Source organism: Alligator mississippiensis, chromosome 5 (assembly GCF_030867095.1).
Source record: "Alligator mississippiensis isolate rAllMis1 chromosome 5, rAllMis1, whole genome shotgun sequence".
NCBI classification, from domain to species: domain Eukaryota; kingdom Metazoa; phylum Chordata; order Crocodylia; family Alligatoridae; genus Alligator; species Alligator mississippiensis.
In genome coordinates, this window is record NC_081828.1 from 150,435,871 (window position 1) to 150,455,247 (window position 19,377).

The window sequence follows — 19,377 nt, forward strand, 5'->3', positions numbered from 1 at the left end:
CTGTTTTTCTTATCAATTAGAAATTAATGGAGCTTCAGGATGCTTCGGCTGTACTACCAGATGCCTGGTTTCCTGCATGAAATCTGCACAGCTTAAGTGATCAGTTTCTAACACAGATGACCAGGAAATTATGCATTTCTAATCACCGATTCTTAATAATATCTGAAAACCAGGATACATCAGTTTCAGCCTCATTTATATCTGGAGCTGGAAGATACACACTAGGTTATATTTTTCAACCTCTATTGACAAGGTTCAAGAATTTTATGGTAAATTCCAATACAAACAATTTGTATCACATCTATTTACTTAACTAGCCAATAGTTTGTGCTGCTCACCAAATATTTTCCTTATAACAATGATGACTTTTTACAGGTTTCTAAGAACTTTCTGATATCTATATTCATTCAGTAAGTTTGGAAAGTAATATACTAATTTACTTGTAAAGCTCAACTTCTGCTTTGAATAATAAAGCAAACACAGCACAATGTGTCCATCAAATGAACTCCTTCCTAAAGTTACTCAGTAAAACAGCCTCATTTTATTTGTCACTGCAGCCCAGGAAATTTTTTAAAAGCTTCCTTCCCTGAAGGTTAATATACACACACATTTTAATCCAAACCAATCATTTATCACTTGTTTTTATCTGTTCTCCTTGTAGTTATTTTGATGCTCATTTTATCTGTGTGAAAGTGAAAGCAGGTATGTAATCTGTTACCACTTGCTCCTTATATTACATTGGTCAGTGCCTTTCAGATCAGCATTTCACTTTATTTGTTAGTGCTTTTAGTTTTGTTTTCCTATATTTGCAATGCTTAAGCAGTTCATCATCAAGATTCAATGAGGGGGAGCACTTAGGTAATTAGATAACACTACATAACAGCCTCTTACAGACACTCAGTTTCTCCTGTGAGAGTCACTGCTCCCACAGGAAAAAACACATATATACAGATATTCAGGTTCTTTTTCCCCAGAGTAAAAATGGTAACTCCAGGGGGGGAAATAACTTGGGAACAATCAGGGTTAAATCATTCCAAGGACAGCATCTCCTGGGACAGCAAATATCTGTACAAACTGTGGCTTCTCTCAGAAGAGGAATATAGTCCTCCAGCATTACCCTCCTCCCAGCATTTAGGGACACAGTGGCCACATCTACATGTGCAGCAGACTACACAGTTGTTACTGCACAGTCATTTAGTACTTATGCAAGTACTTATGCTGTTGCAACTGTGCAGTACCATCACTGCACGTTTTTTTCTCCAATGCTACTACACAGTAGCAACAAGCTACTGTGCAGTAGCTCATTGCTACTCCACCATAGCGTCTCACACAGACATGCCCAGTGTGTCACTCGCTGGGCACCGCTGCGCCAGAACATTCCCCTTCACAATTCCCACACTGAGCTGCAGCGAAACACAGGTTGACCATGGACAGTTTAGGTCAGTCAATCAGTGCTGCCCTATACACTGCTGCCATCTGTCACTAGGCAGACTAAAGCAACCTGCAGAGCATGCTGAGATGTATGTGCAGCCCCTCCCCTTGGCCCCCCACCGGCTGCACAATGTCAGCACTGCAAGCTCTCCACTCTTCAAGGCCTCAGCATTCAAATGTCTGTGCATGCAGCTCTGGGTAAGTGTCTCTACCAGGAGAACATACCTCAGAGAATTCTCCCAGATTATCAAAATGGGTGTATGTAGTCAACAAATAAGTTAATGGCTGAAACACGTTTAGCTTGGAGGTGTCTTTAAATTCTGACACTTGAACTTACTTAAAGTGCTGCACTATAATCCAAAACATATTCTAAGAGATTCATTGTAAAATAAGGAATGATTTTTTGTTTGAAGTTCTGGACTGAGTATAACCTTTATTGATTTAAATATTATTCACCTATGTAAACCCTAGAAACTTTCTCTCTGAGGCACAGGAACCTGTTTACTGTATGCCTGGAGAGCTCAGAGCTGAATAACCAGAACCTGTATGTCTAGGCAGCTCCCCTCCCCAGGGCTGCATGGTCAGATCTTCTACTGTGTTGCCAGTTGGCTCCCCTCACTCCAGCTGTGGGTTGCTAGTATATCCACAGAGAAAGGAAGAAGCAGACTGAGAGTTAGTATAGGTCCAAGCTGCAGTAGTTCCTGTAATCATTTGCTGATTTTCAGCGCTGATTTTAGGGAAGCATGTCATGTGTGTACAGCTCCCCAAGACATTCCACTCTAACTAGCCTCATTTAGAGTGTGTGCAGGGGACCTCAGAATATTGGAGTGTGGTAGTATTGTGCAAAGATGTTGCCTCCTTCACATAGCATCAACTGGCCCGTTTCATGTTAGCTCCTCTCTACCAGCATCAGGCCCTTGCTGTGTTTCTACTGAACATATTTAACTTGAACATCAAAAGTGAAGGTACTCACGGATCAAAGACCAGGCGTGTAATATATTCCTTTGGCATTCTAGGTAGCTGATGGGAAAATACATTCTGTAAGCCAACTAGCCACATCATAATCTTTTTGTTTGGTTTCTGATTCAGGGAATTTCCAACTACATGAAATTCAATCACTCCCCTGCGCTCCTCCAGTCTCGCAGCTTCATCCCGGGCTGAGTGCGCTGACAGAAAGTTAGTCTGACTCATTAAAAAGAGAAAAAAGAACATATTTTGCAGAATTTATAAAACTGGTCTTCTAATTTCACATCCATAAGCAGAACCACCAAAAATCATCTTAAGTCCTCCTTTTACAAAAAACCGACAGAATTACCCGTGTATTTTGAAGATGAAGGGACACTCTCAAGTAAATATGAAATAGAATTATAGAAAAATCGGGGTTAGAAATTAAGGACGTCTAGTCCAACCCCCTGTCAGAGCAGGACCATCCCCAACTAGATCATTCCAGCCAGGGCTTTGTTGAGCCAGGCCTTAAATCCTCGAAGGATGGAGATTCCAGCACCTCTCTAAGTAACCCATTCTAGTGCTTCACCGCCCTCCTAGTAAAACAGTTTTTCCTACTATCCAACCTAAATTTCCCTTGCTGCAACTTGAGACCACTGCTCCTTGTTCTGTCGTATGCCACACATCTGACACAGGCTAAAAGTATGTTGAAAGCATGACTGTATCTAGGTAGGTTGAGCCACAAAAGTGAAAATGTAGTGGCTTGGACCATAAAGGCCTGCTGAGATTCCCTGGTTACTTACTCACTGGGCTGAAACTCATGTTTCCATATCTTCACCAGGTACTTAAACTAGCTATGTTAAACAAGCCTTCCTATATGGCCACACCTCTTGAGCGAGGAACAGAAGGCACAACCATAGTTTTAATTTTATTACTGCTCTCCACTGCAGAAACAGCTATCTTGAAAACTTGAAAATCAGAATGCTTTCTTTTCTATGTATTTTACTATTTGCAATTAGCAGATGTGCAACATTTCCAAATGGAAAATAATCAGCCAATTTGTTTAACTTCTGTTTATACATTCTTACCACACCAAAACAGTTGTACTTATATACACAGAAAGACCACACAATTCTGACACAGCTAGTTGACTACCACAGTAGTTAACTCTACTATAACTTCCTCTACTACAGTATAGGAAAAAAAAAATACTAGCTTCAAAAAAAAAAAAAATCTCAGTTTAGAATAAATGTGCTGCAGACACAAAACTATCACCAAGTGTATTGGTTCCTAAAGCAATGTTTATTTTGCACTGGACAAGGCTCATTTTCACATATTATTTGCTTTCCAAAGCAAAGTTTGGCTATCAGGCACCCAGTCCCTGCCAATCTGTCCTTCCTGCTTACCACAACATTTGCAGTACACATAACCACAGATTATACAGTTTAGGTAGGACTAACTTAATATCCTTCTAATTTATCCTTAACTATTATCCCTCTAAATCAATATCTTTAATACTCATCTATGGCAAGGTAACAGATTTTCTGGATAAGAATAATTCAGTGAATGTAATTTATCTAGATTTAAGCAAAGCTTTGTGCCTCAGAGGTCAAACTGGTGAGAACAGTGCTACATTTATGAGTCAGATAAGGAGTTGTCTTAAAACACGTTTAAAAAAAATGTGAATTATCTGACTTTTGCAGGGATGGTATATTTAGAAGAAACAAGGAGATACTGCTATGATTTTACAAGGCACTGGTAAAATCCCATTTAGAATCATGTGCGGTTCTGGTCACCAACGTTCAAAAAAAGACTAACTGAAATAGGAGTGGATTCAAAGAAGGGTCAGTAAGAAGGTCAAAGGAATGGAAACACTTTTTTTATGAAAGGAGACTAAAGGAGCTCGACTTAGCTAAACAAAGTGGAGACTGAAAAGTGATATGGTCACCCTTTACAAGTATAATCCATAAATAAATATTAGGGAAGGAAAGAGATTTTTCAGCTAAGAAACAACACTGGCACAAGATTAATGGCTATGAAGTAGCTATGGATAAATTTAGTTTGGAAATTAGAAGAATTTTAAAGTAGCAGAGGAGTAGTTTTGGAATAGTCCTCTAAGCCAAATGGCTTCTAGGGGGTTGAGGGTTTCTGTTTGTTTTTTTCCCCCACTTGAAGCATTGGGATGTTAGCCACAGTTAGGCCTGGACAGGTTTAAATACCTCAGTGCTCCTGAAAACCCAGAGTTTCATCTTCCACTTAGGATCATACCAATCACCAAATGTAAGGTAAAGAAGCAGTTTTTCTCTTACATCAGAATGGCATGGACTATATGGAGTTTGTCCTTCCTTTGTAATGTGACGGACAGTCTTTTTCTTAGAAGATTCTGAATACATATTAACCAACTACTTCCCTGTGACTGCAGTTACATTGGCAGTGCCCTCATTTCTCTTACTTACAGCATGTCATAGAGTAACATTGATGTTTCTGGTTTTGTGCTTTGTATTTATATGAGTGTCTAAAATGGCAATTTTGAGCATTTCTTAGGTAAATGATTGCCCATAAATGCAGGGGATTGAACTCAATGACCAAGAGACCCCTTCCAGTCCTGCATTTCTAAAAATATATATGTCCAATGTTATCTTATACTGGTTAATGTGGAAGGCGTGCTTGGTGAAATTCTAACAAAAGAACAGCTGAAGGAAAAAAGAGGTGCAAGGCTTCTACTAATCTCATCCAGGTCTTAGAAAAAGTATGAGCTCATTTGCTTTTAACAATCAAGCATTATAGATTAGTGTTCTATAATAGAAATAATTTGTAGAAAATGCAGTAAAGAAATGCTTCAAAAATCTGAAATACCACTGATGCTGAATTGTTTTTTAAATTCACTATTTCTCAGAAAACATATTTTTGCTGACTATTTTTATTGTGTCAAATGATGCATTTCATCAATATTTTCTTACACATTTGGGGTGAAAATACTGCATATAATCAACAAGAGAAATATAGACAACATGACAAATATAATGGACTGTACATTTCAATAGTTTATCTCATCCAATTTGTGTTGTAGTCATTGCAAACATGGACCATCAAACTTTGTAAATTCTAAATCTCTCACCTCTGGCCCCAGCATTGCACCCGGATCTGTAATTGTTGACATCACCTCATTGATCAATTCAATAGGAATATCTCCTACAACTCTTGGCCTTTTGGAATCCTCCAGAGAATAAAGCTCAGTGTTCTTTCTCTTCTCCCCTTCAAAATCAAACCAAATAAACAAAAAGAAATGCTTGTGTGCAAGCCAAACAAGTTGTCACAGACAGATTCTCCATTCCCTTCTTAAGAAATTAGTCTATTAAACATTTCACTGGATCAGATTAAGCTTTCACAAGTACAAGCAGGAAGTTAATTGCTCTCTTAGTTTAACTGTTTTCTGTAAATAAACTAAGATTTGAAGTCCTCTTTCAGCAACACAAGAAGTCAATTTTGCAACTCAAGGCCCTGACATATGATCAATCCTTTGTTGTTATGTCTGGAAAGAATCTATTAGTTACTCAAAGCCCTAGAAAATCACAACACTTCTTGCAAATCAACCTAGTATTATGTGTTTAAATTACAATTTAGCTACCATTTAATTGGCAATAAAAATGTACAGTGTTGTCTCATATGGGGTAATCTTGAAGAGGTGTATGTGTAGTTCAATTCTTTTTCTTCCAGTTGAGGAAAGAGCAGATGAAGGAATGGCAAAGGCACTGGGCAGTATATGTATCCATGAACTACAAAAAAGCTAGAAGCATTCATTTATTAAAAGCTGAATATTTGGGGTAAAAATACTGTATATAGAGAAATAGCCATTTTGTTCATACAATGGTCCAAGCAATGTATTGATCAAAGGGGAGTTATAAACTATAAGGAGGAGTTATAAGTTATAAGGTATAAGATTTTAGGGTTCTATGATGCTTCTTTCCCCAAGACAGAAAAACCTAGATTGTGGGAATGGGTTAACCAAAAGGAGCAGAAAAGAATTCCCAGCGTCAATTCTATGTTAATGGAAAATCTTAGAATTTGAAGATGGGGCAAAATAAAACATAAATAAATTGTAAAGGAAGCAGAAAAATATCAGATAAAAATGACAAATAAAAACATTTCTAAAAAGGATGAATAATACCAGAAGTATAAAATAGACATGTCAATAAATTAAAATAATGAAATTTTCATTAAGCCCTTCCCTTGATTAAGTCTCCTTAACTTAGTTTGTATGTTAATGTGATGCAACACACAGGATTCTCTCCTCAGTCTCAAACTGAAGATCAATGATATTCAAGGAGGCCACTTTGCAAACAAAATATAATAAGGTTGCACATATGGTAATGAAAACAATTCCCTCTCTCTACATACTTATCCCCTACTGATAAAATAAGTTATCTTCCCAGTGCTAACTCAAGAGTGGTTTTGGTATGAGACACATGACAAAAAACGGAACCTTATTCAACTCAACATTTCCACTCAATGCATGGCTTTATTGAATAAAATTCATTTTATTCCTGCCAGCAATAAACAAACAATACAACTGTAGAAGATGGAGATGTAGTCTGTTCTGACTCATACATCAACAAATCTAGCACTTAAGTTGCAATTGTTACTGATGGCAATAAGGGATAGAAAGAAACCAAAGGGACAGGGTTTGGCTTGAATTTGCAGTTTGGGTAACTTAATAGTAAAGCTGTAAATCAAAGATATTTAACTGTTTTAACATGAAAGGTCTTAAGACAATAAAGACCAACAATGTCAATTTCAGAAATACTTATATAGCTTTATCTGCACTTTATCTTCTCCCGCTGTAACTGATTGTATTTTGTGTGGCAAAACACAATGAGACTAGGTTACAAATCATCAACTCACACTGTGTCCCTGCTTTAGTTAGCTCACACTCCAGCAGCATCAGATCTTATGCTTATGTACCATTTCCTTTAAAAAAAAATACTCTAGGAATAGAAAGACATGTCATTATATCAACTATACTCCTAGCAAGCAAGTTATCATGTGAAAACACTATCATTTCAATATTGCATGTCTGGTGGAATGTCAGCATTAATATGAACAGACATGATTTTGCATTATATTATCTCTATAAACTGACACTGAAATGAAACAATTTTACCTCTCTTTGCATTGCAATATCCACTTTGGAGACTTGTATTATCACTGTCTTGAAAGATCAACACCACAAATCTATAATAATATTGTCCTGGGCACTTTATGGTAACACTACATCCCATACAGTAATATTTAGATATAAGTAGGCACCAAAGTGTTGCTCAAAAGTGTGTTTATGAAACATTCTGCTAAAACTTGCATCAGTTAAAAAAAAAAAGGAAAAAGGTTACATGCATCAAAGGTGCCGGGCCTAGGATGATGCAGCACAGCTGGAGCAGAGGCAAGCAGAGTCTATGGGGAGTAGGGGCAGATGCAGGCTGGCCGCTGCAGGCTCAGGGCTTCCCACTCAGCTGCCCTCCCACTGGGAGCCCTATGGTGATCACAGTACCATGGCAAGGTGCCCCCTGCTCACACAGCACCAGCAGGAAACTCCACAGTCACACCCACTACAGCTGGGTGGGCAGGGGGTGCCTTGCCATGTTGGCATGGCTGATGCACAACTCCCAAGGGGAGGGCAGCAGGATGGGGAGCCCCGAGGCCTCAGTGGCCAGCCTGCATCTACCCCCACCCCACACACAAATTTTGGGGGCATCTGCTCGCCCCATTTCCCCTTCCCTGGGAGTGCACATACTAGCAGGCAGTCACCCTCCGCCCCCTGGACATACCACCCATGGCTCTGTCCCACTTCCCACCCTGGCCCTGGGCCCCATGCACAGCCCTGGCTGGGCAGCACCCCCAGGCTCAACCCCTGCCCCACTCCCTCCCTCACTGTGGGGGGGCCTCAATCTGCCCCCCCCCCCATAGGCTTACTGGTAGGCAGCTGGGGGAGCTGCTCTCCACCACTGCCTGGGGCTGTATCCTGGCCATGTGCATGTGTGCCTGTGCACACATGCATGTGGCGCCCCCTGTGTCCCATTCCCTGCAGCCCCTTGCAGGCTAGAACTCTGCCAGCCTGCAAGGGGAAAACCGCCATTTCCCACATTTTTCCACAGTGAATGGAAAACCCAGATTCTTGCACGATACTGGGAATAAAGACAAATGCTGTCCTAGAGTCATGAAGCCTAGGACCAGGACTTGATGTTCCCATTTTGGGACTGTCCTGCGCAATTAGGGTGGTTACACTACCCTCTTCCCGAGGGGAGCCAGGGCCCTCAGGCCCCCTGTACTCAGAGCCTATGACATGATCAATTCTGGATAAACTAAGTCTATGGATACTATATGCAAATTGCTACAGCCATGTTTAGTTTCAAGGTTATTGTTTTCAAATTTGTTCCTCACTTCCATGTGCTCAGGGAAAGCAGAGTCTGACAGTAATGAGAGGGGAAAGGGGCATTCAGGGGAAAAAGTTGGGGGAAGTAAAGAACAAAGGGCTTCCTGACCCTCTCAGATTTTTCCCCCCCTGCAATAGCAGGGAGAATAGCTAAATTCAAGACAAATTTCCAATAATTAGATTCTATACCTGGAAAATTATAACAAGTTTATAAACTTTCCATATATGTAATTTAATTATTGGGGGTCATCTTATAATCAGGGCCATCTTCTAGTTGAGTAAATACAGTAGTTTGACACAACATAAAAGAATGATAAAATAATTAAACAAGATCAGCTTCCTTTCTAAATTACCTAGGTTTTGGTCAAGACCAGAAGAAACCTTACAAGCAGGACTCATACTTCCACTGTTGGGTTGTTCAAGAGATGAAGGACTTGCACTGTACGAAATCGACCTTGCCACAGGAGGAGGATTGATCACTGCAATGACAGTAAAAAAAATACCATTTGAGATATTAGAATTTACTTTACCACTAACTGAAAGAATACGCAATCATTAACTTCACTGTAAATGAATATCCAATATGCTTTCAGCAGCACTCAATAGTAAAAGTAGAATAAAATAGACTATCAGAATAGACTTCTGGAATCTCTCATTGGGGAAAATCATGCATAGAACTGAACCAGTGAACAGTAGGCAAGGGGCAGAAAGTGCAACTAGACATGAGGCAATGCTTATGAAGGCTGCACAAGAACACAGCAAATAAAGGAATGCATGTTACTAAAAGAAGACAACAAATATTTTGAGGCAAGATACTACCAAATTTGTCTATGAAGACATACCACTGGAAATCTGGTGGCAAAGTTGTGCTGCTACCCAGCGCTTCCACAGGTGGCAGACAATGGAATGACCCTCCAGGAGGGTTAGTTGTGAAATAAGCAGGGGTAACTGACAAACAAACAGTTGCAGACCAAGCAACAGCAGCACCACAAAGATGTGACGGGGACAGCAGATGGTAATGCTCTCCCTCCTGAAAGTCACATATGTCCTCTGACAGTGCTGTGACATGGCAAGTACAGGTCACCACTATAATAAGCCTGTAGACCCATGACTGGGGGCTGGACAAGTCCTCAATGGCAGAGCAAGCAGAGGATGGTGTCAGAATCTCGACAGCTGTGAAGGCAGATGAAGGCTGCAATGGAATGAGATCTCTAATCGTCTTAGCATCTCTACCATTGGATCAAGGTCCTGTTCTGTCAAGAACTGTGTGGAAGCTGATGTGCAGTAGCTTTTCCATGAAAAAAGAAATCACACATAGGTGGCTTCCATGAAAACAGCTTTAGCACATTTTTCAAGCCCTTTGGCAACCAGCTAGTGACAATGGGAGCAGAACTGCGAGGCCTAGAAACTCCTAGTCTGGCACAAAGAAGGCAGTTACAAGAAAGTCATCTAGCACTTGGACTAGGCAGAAGTATGATTCAACAGCTATAACTGCAACTGAGCATCCCTGTTAAGGATCCATTCTACTCACCCCACATGGGGAGGGGGATAAAATGGTGCCCTAAACATAGTCTGCTTAACTTTTCCTGACTGGATAATCATGTCCAGTGAGATCATCTTTACTGTGGTCAATATCAATGAAGACACACAATCAATTTTGAGACCTAGAACACTAAGATCCTCATGGCTAATCCTAATAGTGAACACCGAGAATGCCGCACTGCAATCATGGCTTGAGAACGCCAGCAACACAACACTGACATCACTGCACTGAGACCCAGCAAGTGGGAGATAGGCAGTTCAAAGAACAAGGAGGTGATTATACCTTCTTCTAGAAGGGTAAACAGGAAGGAGAACATCAACTTCATGAAGCTGGCTTTGCCATTAAGAATGAACTCATAAACAAACTCAAAGAGTTCCCTATCAGAATCAATGAGCGACTCATGACTTTCCACCCCAAACTGGCAGGGAGCCAATATGCCACTGTCATCAGCATGTATGCCCTGATTCTTGATGCCAACTACAAAACAAAGGAGGAATTCTATGCCAACCTTGACCAGATCCTTTCTGATATTCCAGAGGGAGACAGGCTTATTTTGCTCAGCGATTTCAATGCCCAAGTTGGAAGAGACTCAAGCCTCTGAAACAGAACCATCAGCAAGGAAGGAATATAACAGGTTAATTCCATCAGCATCCTCCTCTTGACCAAAGGTATGGAATAGACTCACCATTACCAACACCCTATCCTACCAGAAAACCAGGTACAAGACATCATGTTAACACCCATGATCTAAGCATTGGCACTTGATTGATTACATCATAATTCATGCCCTGGATCACAAAAATGTCCCCATCACTTGAGTTATGCTAGAAGCTGACAATTGCTGGACCAATCACTGACTCATCCACACAGTTATGTCACTCAAACTGGCTCCCAAATGATAGCTGCAGCAGAAGCAATGCTGATGGAAGGTCAACATCAAAGGACTCAAGGGCCCAATCAAGCAAGACCTCTTCCATCAGCACCTCAATAAAAAATTGGCAATTTCTAATCAACTATGGGAGAATGTCAGCGGTGTTTGGGGTGCCTTCAAGACCACCATCATCAGCACCTGTGAAGAAACACTTGGATTCTCTGCCAGAAAACACCAAGACTGATTTGATGAGAATGACCGGAAGATTGAAGAGTTGATCGATCATAAGCAAAAGGCTTTTTGTGTTTGGTAGAATGACACCAACTCCAAATAAAAGAAATTGAATCTCCAACAAGCCAAGACAGAGGTCCAAAAGAGAACCTGTGATACAGAGAACAGATGGTGGAAAGACAAGGTGAAGGATTCAACACGTTGCTGACATCCATGATATGCAGAGTTTCTTTAGTGCCGCCAAAGCCATCAAGAGCACTCAGGGACCAACCCCTTTGAGACCTAAAGATGGAAGAGACCTGACCAAGAACAGAGGAGCCATCAATGCCCATTGGAAGGAGCCTTTTGAAGGCCTTCTCAAATCAAGATTCTGGTATTGATGAGTGTTCTCAATTCCCTGCCGCAACACCCAGTCAAAGAATCTCAGAATCTCTCCAATCCTTGATGAGGTCAGGAAAAGCCAACAAGCAGATGAAGAATAATAAGGCATCTGGAACAGATGGAATTCTTGCCAAAATCTTCAAAGAGGGGGAAAAGTGGCTTACATGACACCTCCATGCCTTCAACTTAAGGATCTGGAATGAAGAGGATATCCCAGGTGACCTCAAAGATCCCATGATCATGACAATTTTCAAGAAAGGAGACAAGTCCAACTGTGGAAATTACAGAGGGATCACCCTGGTGTCCACCACAGGAAAAAGCACTGCAAGAACCCTCCTGAACCATCTCCTTCCACTTGCTGAAGAACTCCACCTGGTATCTCAGTGTGAGTTTAGGAAATCAAGAGGCACAACCAACATGATCTTCATTGCTTGCCAGCTGCAGGAAAAATACCAGGAACAACATAAACCTCTCTATATGGCATTCTTGACCTCATAAAAGCCTTCATAGATTCATAGATGCTAGGGTCAGAAGGGACCTCATCAGATCACTGAATCCAACCCCTGCCCTGGGCATGAAAAAGTGCTGAGGTCAGATGACCCCAGCCAGATTCAGCCTTCTGGCCTTCTCTTAGGCCAGAATCCAGCCTTCTCTTAAAGCCAAGGTAGGGGAGAGCACCACCTCCCTTGGAAGCCCATTCGATTCTGGCCACCCTTACTGTGAAGAATTTCTTCCTGATGTCTAGCCTAAATCTGCTCTGTCAGTTTGTGACCATTGTTCCTTGTTACCCCAGGAGGCACCCTGGTGAACAGAGCATCTCCAATTCCTTGCTGCCCCCCGCCCAGAGAATTTGTAGGCGGCCACAAGATCACCTCTCAGCCTTCTCTTTCTGAGGCTGAAGAGATCCAGGTCCCCTAGTCTCTCCTCATAGGACTTGGCCTCCAAACCCTTAACCATATGAGTGGCCCTTCTCTGGACCCTCTCTAGGTTATCCACATCCTTCTTAAAGTATGGCGCCCAAAATTGAATGCAGTACTCCAACTGACCAATGCCGCATTCATCTACTAATGCATGGTAAAGTACTGTTAGCTTTGCTGATGATTTCATCACATGGACGATTCTTGTTCATCTTGGAGTCCGCTATCAAGATCCCTTTCCGCTTCTGTACTGCTGAGAGGGTCATTCCCCAGCTGGTAAGCATGCTGGATATTTTTATGCCCTAGGTGCAGCACTCTGCATTTGTGCTTGTTGGACTGCATCCTATTGTGGTCAGCCCACTCTTCCTATCTGTCCAGGTCAACCTGCAGTCATTCCGTACTCTCTGGTGTCTTTGCTTCACTCCTTCAACTCTGTCAACTGAGAAGCACTGTGATGGATCCTTCTGAGGTAAGGATGCCCATCAAAACTTGTTACTATTCTTTACGTGCTACATGACAGTATGCTAGTAGTAGCTCTCAGTAACTCATTGGATCTATCATAGGTACCTTTGGGGTTAAAACTAGAATTAAGCAAGGTTGCATCATTGCTCCAACACTCTTTTCTACATTTCCTACTGTGATGCTACATTTGACAAACAACAAACTTCCAGTCAGAGTGGAACTAAACTACCAAACGGATAGTAAGCTATTTAATGACAAATGACACGGCTCGGAGCAATCCCAGCCAGGTCACGAGGGACTACATGGCTCTGGGAGCGAGGCTTAGGGGGTTGGGGGTGCAGGTGGTCTTTTCCTTGCTCCTCCCAGTTGTGAGTCATGGGCTGAGGAGGGAGAGATGGGTCAAGGCAGTTGACCAAAGACTGCAGCACTGGAGTCATCGTGAAGGCTTCGGCTTCCACGATCACAGTCCGCTCTTTGGTGAGAGAGGCAGTGGTCTGCTGGGAAGAAACAGCCTCTACCTCACTCCGCTGGGGAGGAGGCTCTTTTCAGCCAGACTGGCTGACCTGCTCGACCGGGCTTTAAATTAAGCCCGCTGGGGGTTGGGGGGATTACCACCACTGCAAGCCCATTGGGCAACCCTTGTAAATCCAGCAGGCTAAGGCACTTAAGGGAAACCACACCTACCCTAGTCCCAGAACGATATGTAAGGAAGGCAGGGGCCCCCAATGGGACACTTGCCTGCCTGTACACCAATGCCAGGAGCTTGAGGAATAAACAGGAGGAACTGGTCCTCCTGCTAAACAAGAATGACTATGGCCTCATAGGGAAAATGGAGACCTGGTGGGACTCCACCTATGACTGGGTCACAGGTATAGATGGCTATACCCTGTACAGGCGAGATCCTACAGATAAAAAGGATAAAAGGGGGTGTAGCTCTCTACGTCAAGGACAGTTACACGTCACTGCAAATTGACATTGGCACCCAGGATGGACAACTGGAGTCTCTCTGGGTTAAAATACATGGGGAATGTGGCACAGGGGATATCATGGTAGGACTTTACTACAGACCTCCTAACCAGAAACAAGAGTTGGACCAGGAATTCACCAGAGAACTGGCTGAGGCTGCACGCTCTCAGTGCATGGTTGTCATGGGAGACTTCAACTACCCGGACATAGCATGGGAAGAGCATTCAGCAAAATCCAATTGGTCACAAAGCTTCCCCACGTGCATGGATGAGCTCTACCTGACTCAAGAAGTCTGTGGGCCGACAAGAGGTAAAGCATTGCTGGACCTGGCACTGGCCAAAGGGGATGACCTAGTCAGCGGCCTAAGAATCGATGGAAAGCTGGGTGACCATAAGCTGATTACCTTTACTATCCATTGCAAAGCTGGCAAGTCAGTCAGCAATACAGAAGTCCCTGACTTCAGAAAAGCTGACTGTGACAAGCTCAGGAGGCTCATTGTTGAGGCCCTAATGGACCACGACTCGACAGGAAGAGGAGTCCAAGAGGAGTGGTTGCTCCTCAAGGGAGCGATCCTGACAGCACAAGGGATGGCCATCCCATCTCGGAGGAAGGGTAGCAAAAGGGCGCAGCAACCCCCTTGGCTCAGGGGGAACTTGAGGACCTCCTATGCCTCAAAAGAGAGACTTATAAAGGATGGAAGGTTGGAATTACCACCAAGGAGAAGTACTCGGCACTGGTCCGTACCTACAGGGAGCGGATCAGGAAAGCAAAGACTGCAACCGAGCTCCATCTGGCTTCACATATCAAAGATAACAAAAAGTCCATTTTCAGATATGTAGGGAGTCAGAAAAAAGCAAGGGTAACCTTGGACCCCTGCTGAACCAAATAGGACAGTAACTGACAATGGGATGGTAACCAACACCCAGGAAAAGGCCAATCTGCTTAACAGGTACTTCATGTTGATCTTTTATCAATCCAGTGGGACCACCCTGCCTAGCAAGACGCAGGACGGCCAGGGTGAAGGCGTATTTATACCCAGCATCAGTGTTGATCTATTAAAGGATCACCTTGAGAGGCTGGACACCGTCAAGTCAGCTGGTCCTGACAGATTACACCCTAGAGTACTCAAGGAGCTGGCAGCTGTCATAGCCCAACTATTGGCAAAAGTATTCGAAAACTCAAGGTGCTCAGGTAAAATACCTGAGGACTGGAAGAAGGCCAATGTGGTACCCATCTTTAAGAAGAGGCAGAAAGTAGATCCCAGAAATTAAAGGCCAATCAGCTTGACCTCAATCCCTGGTAAAATTGTGGAGAAAATGATCAAGGAGACCCTTCTGGATAAGCTGGCTGAGGGCAACATCCTGAGGGACAGCCGGCACAGGTTTGTCGTGGATAGGTCTTGCCTGACCAATCTCATCTCCTTCTATGACAAGGTAACATATCACGTGGGCAAGGGAAAAGAGATTGATGTCATATATCTGGACCTTAAAAAGGCCTTTGATCTGGTGTCCCATGACCTCCTCGTGGAAAAATTGGCGAACTGTGGCCTCGGCTACACCACAGTCCGATGGCTGGGAAATTGGCTCCAAGGTTGGACTCAGAAAGTAGTGGTCGATGGTAGTGAATCATTATGGCGCTCCGTGACCAGTGGCGTCCCCCAAGGCTCTGTCCTTGGACCAGTTCTCTTTAACATCTTTATCAATGATGTGGACATTGGTATCAAAAGTGCACTGGCTAAGTTCACCGATTACACTAAACTTTGGGGCATAGTGTCCACACCTGTGGACAGGCTAGTGATCCAGGCTGACTTGGATAAATTTAGTAAGTGGGCAGATACAAACCTGATGACGTTCAATACCGATAAATTAAGATGTTCCACCTCGGGGGGGGAAAAAAACCCGCAGCATACTTATAGGCTTGGCAGTTCTATGCTTGCTAGCACCACTGCTCTAAGAGACTTGGGGTCACGATTGACCACAAGATGAACATGAGCCACCAATGCGAAATCACAGCTGGTAAAGCAAACAAAACCCTGGCTTGCATCCATAGATGCTTCTCAGGTAAATCTCAGGATGTCATCCTCCCGCTGTACTTGGCCTTGGTGAGGCCGCAGCTGGAGTACCGCATCCAATTCTGGGCTCCACAATTCAAGAAGGATGTTGAGAAGCTTGAGAGAGTCCAGAGAAGAGCCACGCACATGATCAGAGGGCAAGAGAATAGGCCTTATGAGGAGAGGCTGAGAGCCATGGGACTCTTCAGCTTGGAAAAGTGCAGGCTCAGGAGGGACCTGGTGTCTGCTTATAAGTACATAAGGGGTGTAACATCAGGATCTGGGAGAACATCTGTTCACCAGAGCGCTCCAAGGAAAAACAAGGACCAAGGGTCATGAACTCCTCCAAGACCATTTCAGACTGGACATAAAGAAAAAATTTCTTTACTGTCCAAGCCCCCAAGGCCTAGAATAGACTCCATCCAAAAGTGGTGTAGGCACCTACTCTGGACTTATTCAAGTAACATTTGGATGCTTATCTTGCTGGGATCCTTTGACCCTAGCTGACTTCCTGCCCCTGGGGCAGGGAGCTGGACTTGATGATTTTCGAGGTCCCTTCCAGCCCTAACGTCTATGAAATCTACAAAATCTAGTCTCAGACAACTCAAAGCCAAAACCAAGACTACCCTGACCTCAATCACTGAGCTCCAATAGGCTAATCATGCTGTAGTGTGTGCTCACTCAGAAGTAGATATTTAGGCAATCAACAACATCTTTACTGAGGCATACAAGAAAGTGGGACTGATGCTTAACATTCAGAAGATTAAGGTCCTCCATCTTAATAAGAAGTCCCCACCTCCAGTAATTCAGATTTATGGTGAGACTCTGGAGAACACTGAATATTTCCTGTACCTCAGAAGCCATCTCTTGCAGAAGGCTGACATTGATGAAGAAATCCAACATTACCTCAAATGTACAGGTGCAGCCTTCAGATGCCTGAGGAAACGGGTGTTCAAAGATCACAACATGAGATTCGAAACCAAGTTCACGGCTTATCAAGTAGTTGTGATCCCTATCTTACTGTATGGAGCTGAGATATGGACAATGTACAGGAGACACCCCAAGTCACTGGAGAAGTACCATCAACAGTGCCTGAGGAAGATAATTTGAATACAGTGAGAAAACAGATGCACCATTAGCATCCTCTCACAAGCAAACAGCACAAGCATTGAGGTAATGATCATCCAACATCAATTTTGCTGGACCAACCATGTCATCCAGATGTCTGACTCCAGGGTCCCAAAGCAAGTTTTATTCTCCTAGCTCAATCCAGGCATACACTCAAGAGGAGGGCAGAAAAAGCACTTCAAGGACATCCTCAAGGCCAACTTGAAAAAAATGCAACATCAACATCAACTCATGGGAGACTATCGCCAGGAACACCACAAATGAAGGAAAAATCTGCTAAAAAGATCTCTGTACTTTAAAACCTCACAACAACAGGAAACAGAAAAGCAGGAGTAGCAGAAACAACGTGTCATGGACCAAACCACAAATCCAGAGCCACCCACCCTGCATGGAAACACATGCCCAAGTTGCAATAGCACCTGTTGATCCCATATTGGCCTTGTCAGCCATCTTCAGACCCACAGATAAGGCAATCATGAAAGACAATTATTCTCCACTGAGAGGCATTACTGATCATAATGATGACCACTGGAAGTACTTAATCATCAGAGCAGGACCTCTACCTGAGGAACCAGAAAGACTGTGCAGTGCCAAATTCCTATGCATATTTAGACACAGACTCATATTTAGTTCCTGATTTCAGTACAATCTTCCATATAAAATTTCATTTTCAGTTCCCCTTGCTTATTCTATTTTCTTAATAAAAGATTTTGTAAATAAACTGTGTTCTTCATACAGGTGCTCCCTGGCCCTGTGCTCAATGCATATTTACCTGTTTGGATTCCTAGCTGACCAGTTCGAGAAGAGGACATCATGAAATCCTGATCCCAAATAGGAGAATTTTGACTATAAACTTCTTCTTCTAACATGGATAAAAACCTAAGCACAGAAACAAAGGCAATATTAAATGAGACAATCATTACTACTCAAAATGAGATGGGTGTCCTTCAAAGTGATCCATTAAAATTTGTATTCAAATCGTTTGACTGAAGAAACTGGAGAAGTTGGTTGACTACCAAAAAACATTTTGTCCAGCCTTTTTTTTTTTAAATACATGTTGCACACACAAAACTGAAAACTAAGCATATTAACTGGGTGTAACATTTTCATCTGCTACAATTTCTCTTTTGTTATTCCAGACAAAATTCATTTGGGAAAAGCTATTAGAAACTGTTTACATAGCAGAGATAAGAGCATTAATAACAGAGCTGTGTTTGACCAGCATAAAGGTGTTGGCTTTATGCAACTGTGAGAAAATATTTTCTTGTAATTCTGAAAAAAACTAGTATTCTACAGGTTTACAAGCATTCTTTCTTACTTATGCATGCATGCTGAATGGTCAGTCAAAAAAACTAACACAACACATGCTAAAGTATATTCTATTGCAGCCAGTAGCATCTATCATTTGTTCACTTTCCTATGCAGTCTTCCTGCTTGTCAACACACTTCTGCCATTATCCCACCAAAGCTATTTTAGATTAAAAGAAAAAACTGAGTTGCTCCTGAAGTCATGACTGCATCTTCTCATTAGACTCTATCATTTCTTCTCACAAGACTTTCTTTAGAGGACTGAACATGTGAAAAGTCACTTGAAGCTAGGCAAGGCCTATAAGCAGAAGCAAAGACTCCAAGTTTTCAGTGGTTTTTGTGGTGTGGCATTGTCAACGGAGGAGCAGTATTCCTGTCTTGGACATCTGCTTCCAGTGTTTGACTTCAGATTCTCACTGAGCCAACTGAAATAATATGCGCAGAAGACTGCTTACTTAAGAAGTCAATCACAAGGATGCCATTAAAATATCAGAAAGATGTCAAAAGAATTTCATTGCTATTCATACCATCTGTGATCAAAAGATGGATCACAGAATGTAACTCTTTCTTTGTGCAATCAAGACCTGTTGCAACCATTTTTATAACTGTATGGGCACACATGAGATGGCAAAGTGAATAATCATTGCCCTTCTGGTGCTGGCATTCAAGCATGCTACATGTAGATTTTATTTATAGATACATTTCCCTTGTTAAAAA

The 19,377-nt window shown here is 42.5% G+C and overlaps 1 protein-coding gene across 1 annotated transcript in view; it reads right to left on the bottom strand.

Annotated features, from left to right (window-relative positions):
• The window catches only part of KAT2B (lysine acetyltransferase 2B), an 84,620-nt gene that overhangs the window by 19,571 nt on the left and 45,672 nt on the right, over window positions 1-19,377 (bottom strand). Inside the window, exons 7-10 of the mRNA XM_059728865.1 lie at window positions 18,125-18,231; window positions 9,157-9,282; window positions 5,495-5,631; window positions 2,405-2,613 (exon numbers count right to left, since the gene is read on the bottom strand). Coding sequence (XP_059584848.1) covers window positions 2,405-2,613; window positions 5,495-5,631; window positions 9,157-9,282; window positions 18,125-18,231 — 579 coding nt within the window. The remainder of the gene's footprint in view (window positions 1-2,404; window positions 2,614-5,494; window positions 5,632-9,156; window positions 9,283-18,124; window positions 18,232-19,377) is intronic.